The sequence below is a fragment of the Eptatretus burgeri genome, chromosome 3 (assembly GCF_056783735.1).
Source record: "Eptatretus burgeri isolate ZD-2024b chromosome 3, Ebu_testis_v1, whole genome shotgun sequence".
Classification (NCBI taxonomy): domain Eukaryota; kingdom Metazoa; phylum Chordata; class Myxini; order Myxiniformes; family Myxinidae; genus Eptatretus; species Eptatretus burgeri.
The window spans coordinates 116,932,616-116,939,131 of record NC_140963.1 but is presented as its reverse complement, the minus strand read 5'-3'; the positions used below and the strand labels follow the sequence as shown (position 1 = coordinate 116,939,131).

General features: G+C 45.8%; 1 protein-coding gene across 1 annotated transcript; it reads left to right on the top strand.

Moving 5' to 3' along the window:
• Positions 1-1,115: 1,115 nt before the first annotated feature.
• CDO1 (cysteine dioxygenase type 1) lies at positions 1,116-6,148 on the top strand. Its single transcript, XM_085875220.1, has 5 exons — positions 1,116-1,407; positions 1,534-1,611; positions 2,721-2,881; positions 4,389-4,558; positions 5,204-6,148. The coding sequence occupies exons 1-5, from the start codon at positions 1,241-1,243 to the stop codon at positions 5,231-5,233; spliced, it is 606 nt and encodes a 201-aa protein (XP_085731346.1). The 5' UTR covers positions 1,116-1,240; the 3' UTR covers positions 5,234-6,148.
• Positions 6,149-6,516: the final 368 nt, after the last annotated feature.

Genomic DNA, 6,516 nt, shown 5'->3' with positions numbered 1-6,516 from the left:
ATCCGTAACACTATAACCTGTCACACATGCTCCTCACCTCCCTCCCTTCACCTCCATTTTTGTTTTACCTCCTCCCAAACTTCCTTTCTTTCTCTCTACATTGCTTCGCCCTCTTTTCTCTCCTCTCATCCTGAATCCTCGTCTTCCTTTCCTCAATCTTCCGTCCCTCCGTCATCCACCCCGGTACGTACAGAACGAACAAATGTATCACCGACACCAAGGAGCGAATAATCACCCTTTACGGTTCACTTCGTTTCACCACTAAAAACGGTTAAAAACAACGTCACGTGTTCCTTTCTTTCTGAAAAAAAAAAAAAAATAAGAAATGCCTTCATCTATCTCAAGCATGGCAAACGCTGACGCAGCTTAATCATTCGTTATATTCATTGAGAATCGCCTGACTTTCAGTACTTGAAGATCTGTGTGGTTGCTAAGGAACGGTTGGCTTAGCCGGTGATCGCAGCCAAGCTGATGGGTTAAAGCACTGCGAGCCTGGATCACGCTTCTCCCTGACGAGTAACTTGCACCGATATCAAAGCAAGTCGGGGAGGAGGGGTGGGGTGGGGGCATGACGGAGGTGGAGGGAGCAGGAGGAATGTGGTGAGGGCATGACGGAGGTGGAGGGAGCAGGAGGAATGTGGTGAGGGCATGACGGAGGTGGACGGAGCAGGAGGTATGGGGTTGGGGTGGGGGCATGACGGAGGTGGACGGAGCAGGAGGTATGGGGTTGTGGTGAGGGCATGACGGAGGTGGAGGGAGCGGGAGGCATGGGGTGGGGGCAGCAGGCATGGGGTGGGGGCATGACGGAGGTGGACGGAGCAGGAGGTATGGGGTTGTGGTGAGGGCATGACGGAGGTGGAGGGAGCGGGAGGCATGGGGGGGGCGCAGCAGGCATGGGGTGGGGGCATGACGGAGGTGGACGGAGCAGGAGGTATGGGGTTGTGGTGAGGGCATGACGGAGGTGGAGGGAGCGGGAGGCATGGGGTGGGGGCAGCAGGCATGGGGTGGGGGCATGACGGAGGTAGAGGGAGCGGGGGGGGGGTTCCCACGTTTCCATTCGTTTTGATTGGTCCTCTCCGAGAACACGCCCCCCGGACTGGCAGATAAAGGATTGCCATCACCACAGGAGCGATCACAAACATCGTGAACTGCGTCGGAATCCGATCAGAGAGCTGAGCATCGGCAGGAATCCCAGGAGAGTCAATCAAAGTCGGCCGTCCATTCCCCCACCACACCAAAAATGAACGATTACATTAGCAAGCCTCAGACCTTGGATGAGCTCATCCGATCGTTGCACATCCTGTTCGATGGCGACAAGGTGGACGTCGATGAAGTGAAAGCTGTGATGTACGCTTACAAGAGCAACCCGGATGAATGGATGCGCTTTGCCAAGTTTGACAACTACAGGTTCGTTTGATCCCATCTATAATGTGTACATCGTGTGCTTCGTACTCGGTACAGTCATTGTGCATCATTTTTGCTCGATATTAATTCAACCCTCCGAGCCTCGAATTAGAACGTGTCTTGCTTTAGGTACACAAGGAATCTTGTGAATGAAGGAAATGGGAAGTTCAACCTGATGATCCTTTGCTGGGGAGAAGGTCATGGCAGGTGAGGATGATGACTGGATTGTTCAACGTTTGTCTGAGCTATGGAGGTTTGTGTCCGCAACACACACACACACACACACACACACACACACACACACACACACACACACACACACACACACACACACACACACACACACACACACGGTTTTTGTAAGAAGGAACCAAGCTGTTTGTTACATCTTCGTGGGATAATGGTTGGGGTGTCCGCTTTGAGTCTGGGAGGTCACTGGTTCAAACCCCAACCAAAGACTTAAAGATGGTACGTGCTGCTTCCTTGCTTGATGCTAAGCATTTTAAAGGATCCATCCATCCATCCGTTGGGACCATACTCTGTGCAGAGCGTTGGTGCTGCCGAAGCAGCCTTCTTGCCGATTGGGCACAATCCTGGACGGGTCGCCACTCAGATGCAGGATACCAGCAAGTTGGTTCTCATTTTGCCGGCCTCGGAAGGATGACAGGCTGAGTCAACCCCACCTGGTATTAATTCAACAGCCGAGCGTGATTTGAACTCGGGACCCTCGGATCCCAAACCCACCACTCTAGCCATTAAGCCAATACCCAGGCATATTTCAAAGGATGGAGCATGGACAAACGATGTGGGAAGGCAATGGCAAACCACCCAATGTAACCTTTGGTAAGATGCTGCTTTGGCAGTGCCAATGCTCTAAAAAGTATGGAACATCAAATAAGAACAAAAAGAATGGAAGGTGAATTGAGGACCATGAAAATGAGGCAAAGAAGCGAGAGATTTTCGAGATTGGAAAGGAAGACATGTATGAGAGATTAATAATTCCACTCTTTGCTCTTGTAATAAATAGATGGCCCATAAAATTTGTACAAATCCACTGAGGTCAGGTGGGAAGGTGTGTTCTCACAATGTTAAAAACTAATTTAGGATGGTGGTGGTGGGTGGTTGGGGTGTTTCGTAACCAATTTCCCACTTTTTTTTGTTTTTTGAAAGCAGTGAATGTGAAATACAAGCCGTTGTAGATAAACAAACTTTTCCTAAATTGGGTACAAGGAATGCGTATCCGAGCTCGAGCTGAACCCTTCCGATCATCACCGTGTCTGATATCACACTGTCAATCCTTTGCTTTCTCTGTGCAGCTCTATCCACGACCACATGGACTCGCACTGCTTCGTAAAGATCTTGCAGGGCCATATGAAGGAAACCTTGTACAACTGGCCAACAAAGAGCAACCACAAGCAACAGATGAGCAAGAAAGCTGAATTATTGTACGACAGTGGTCAAGTTACCTACATAAATGGTAAAGAAAGTTTGTTGCACTCGTCTCCTTTGCACATGTCCTCAACACCCACCCCCAAACCCCCCACCTTGAGTCCTCATCATCTTCGTCTTTCAAACGCAGCACATGCGCTGTGGAAAGCATTACTTGCTGGTGGTATGGCTGGCCAGCATCATGAGCAATGAATGGGCTCTGATAATGCCAAAGGCCAATCCTAATTAATATTCCTCTTGGAGCATATCAATGTACCTTTTCTCACCCTCCCTCCAACTCTTTCTCCCAACACCAAAGTCACGCCCTCTTACGAACACGCATTCAAGATGTTCCACCTCTTTCCACTTTGAAAAGTCGTCATAAACCACAACATTGTCCTACTGGGCTAAAGTGGTGATTTCAGAACTTGTTGGTGGGTTGCGTTTGCACGGATATCGCGCATACGTGTCGTCCATCTTGTTGCCATCAAATTCTCCGGTCATAATCTCTTAAAAGGCCATTCTCTTCTGAGGTTTTGGTTTTATTGCACTCGCAGAGGATTTCTGCATCGACTCCCCTGCGTAACGACGAGGTAGGTATCTCGTTCTACTCCGTCGACTAATGCCATCTTGCACATTCCTTTCCGGGGGTGGATTACAAATCCACGCAAGCCGAGCCACTGGCATTGAGTGAGCATTTCGATCTTCACCATCGAAGTGCTTCCTTGTGACCACCTCCGATGCATTTGGAAAATTATTTTTCATGGCGTTGCCAATGGGTTGACGTTGATGCTTGTGGAATACCACGATAAACAAGGGGCCCTGAGCCTTTTGACTTTCATTTATTGAATCGCCTCTACGATTAACTCGACTGAATATGAAAAGCCTGTCGCCATCTTGGAAATAAGATTAATAATGATAATAATAATAATAATAATAATAATAAAAAGGTTGCATTGAAACAGATGAGAACGTGTGACCTCTAGGATGTGAGGTCACATCATAATCCTTGCACCGTTCAGGAATAACCCTTCTTATTCTAGCTGTGCTTTAACTCGACCTTCCCTGTGTGTTCTACAAAATATTCTCCCTGACTGGTGTATCTCACTTGCTTTCCACCACCGATTATCATTCCGGTGTCTGTTTGTGATGAATATCAAGGATTGTAAAAGGTTCCCACTGCACAGCATGGGAAGGCAGACTCTCTGTCGCCTGGAGCAATTGGAGGGAATCGCATTCTTTCTCCCGAATACCGCTCGATGAATGAGGCAGAGAGTGGTGACCAATTTGAGTAGCGGAAACATAACCTCGAATGGCTGCCTTGCCTCTCCGATGGGAAGGTATTCAAATTGGGAATGCATTTGAATCGGCCATTGGAATTGGAGGTGTCTCAAGAAGGGTGATTCAATGCTGAGACCAAAAGTGTCACCACCATCTTTGGGCTGACGTTAGGAAGGCTTGCGGAGGCAATGAGGTCTGCCAGTGTTGGCACGCTGTTTTTGGCATGGTGGGCGCAACATGATGACACCCTTTACCACCTCTGCCCCTCTTTGTAGATTCCATGGGACTCCACCAGGTTGAGAATCTCAGTCACTCCGAGTCAGCTGTGACGCTGCATCTATACAGCCCACCCTTTGACCAGTGCTGTTGCTTCGATCAACGTTCAGGTCACAGATATCCCGTCAAGTTGACCTTTTACAGCAAGTTTGGCGAGCGGACTCCCTTCGTAAGTGTCTGTGGATCGGAACCACCTTATTTTTTTTTTACTTTTGCTTTCTTTCGTTGTGGTCCATTTAATATTTTACTTCTTTCATACGCATGGAGTTTGATTGGGAGGATGGGGGTTGTGGAGGGGACTGAATTGATAGAAGAAAAAGAAGAAAAAAAAAAAAGATGAAAACTGAAAAAGGAAGAAAAAGGTAGTTAGCGAAGATTTGTTTGTATTTATTTATTTGTTTATTTATTTTCGCTCGGCACGTATCAGCATGCTTTCACTCGGTCGGTGCCAAATCGCGACGCGGCAAATATTTGTGCAATCCCGTTGGCACTGCAGGCAGCGCAAGGTGAAGGCTGGGCTACGGGACAAAGTCAAAGTTGATAGCGATGAGCAGCAGATTAATTTTATTGATGTATCGCGGACAGGTTTGAAAACGATTTGTTGCAACATTAACTTGGTTTGACCCAGATAATAATTCATTCGTAAGATAAGTCAGGCAGAATAACAGTTTTTCTTTCCTTGATCATTACGCATCTTGTTTCACATATATATATTTTTTTACTTTCAATGTAGATGTTTGATTATTTTACCGATTTCTTTGTAAATATATCCCACGTTAATGTATGCATTCTTTTTTTTCTTTTTTTTTTTCAGACCACGGAGGAAATTGCAGAGAACAATTGATGTGACTGACCGAACAGAACATTGTCAGCTGAGTTCCCTCCAAAGCCCCCCGTTAACTTTTACCTTTTTAAAAAAAAAACTCTTGAACTGAGATCCTCACTTTTCATTTGAGATGTATAATTTAAACTTTTTGTTGTATTGGCTGCACCTGATCTCGTGGTTCTTCTCTAATCATTGCTTGTTCATTTCTCGGAAGACACGCTATCTACTAATGGTGATTCAAACTCTGCACTAAAAGACTACACGTCTTGCCTGTGGTTGGTGGAGGAGGGAGGGGTGGACTTGAGGGGTTGTTAGGGGGGTTACACGGTGGTTTGGTGGATAACCGGTAATGTGTACATATATTATAGAATATATTTAAATAAACTCGTTCAGGTACAAATTTGTTTGTCGGTTTTCTTTACTTTAGAGCATTCTTTTTAAATCGGGAAGCGTTTTCCATTGCCAAACAATGATTAGCTGAGTATGCATGACATGAGTCCACCCTCCCCCAAATACCCCATGACAACAATTTTATTCCCATGATAATGTTCTTCCTTCATTTTCCTTTGATGTGACTTCTTTTTCTGCTTTTGAATAGTCGTCGGTCTGACGCTGGTTTAGTACAAACGGCTGGTGCTTGTACGCGTTCACTCCCATGGCTTTCATTTGAACAGCTGTGATGAGCAACCCAATTGTGAATCTGATTATAATTGGAGCTATCTTTGTGTGGAGGAGGAAGTAACTTGAGAGATTTTTTTGTTCATTAATTTATCATTTATTTGATTATTATTCTTCGTGAACAAAATGTTGACAAATTTTACTTTTCCATCATGCAGATCATCAATTGTGTCAGAGAGTGGATATGGGTTGGCTGAATCACTCGTTGGTGGTCAGTGGTAATCAACATATGGTCATTAAATGAGCACAATGACAGATTTTTTTCTTCTTCTTCTTTTTGTATAGATCGTCAAGGCTTGTGGAAGGGCGAGAACACAGAACTGATCAGGATGCAGCAGGGGAGAATTGAAACAATACAGAAACAAAATTTGTGGGGTGGTTTAATGGGTGTAAAAAAAAAAAAAAAAAAAAAAAAGACATTGGTTTGTGGATGGGGATGATGGTGAATCGGTCTTGAAGACCTGAAGGGAAGAATGAGATAGAAGAGAATGTGGAAGTTTGTTCCACAGGTGGGTGAAAAAAAGAGGACGGAATGAGTGCAGGTGAGCAGTGATCCTGGATTTTGGGAGTTTCACGAGAAGGGGGTTGATGATGGTCTTCGTGTGCCCTGTAAATACTTGGGG

Bases quoted from the DNA above. Each gene is read 5' to 3' on its own strand.
- CDO1 (XM_085875220.1), top strand. From the start codon at position 1,241: ATGAACGATTACATTAGCAAGCCTCAGACCTTGGATGAGCTCATCCGA. The intron at 2,882-4,388 runs GTAAAGAAAGTT...CCCTCTTTGTAG, and splicing joins TCAAGTTACCTACATAAATG to ATTCCATGGGACTCCACCAG. The intron at 4,559-5,203 runs GTAAGTGTCTGT...TTTTTTTTTCAG, and splicing joins TTGGCGAGCGGACTCCCTTC to ACCACGGAGGAAATTGCAGA.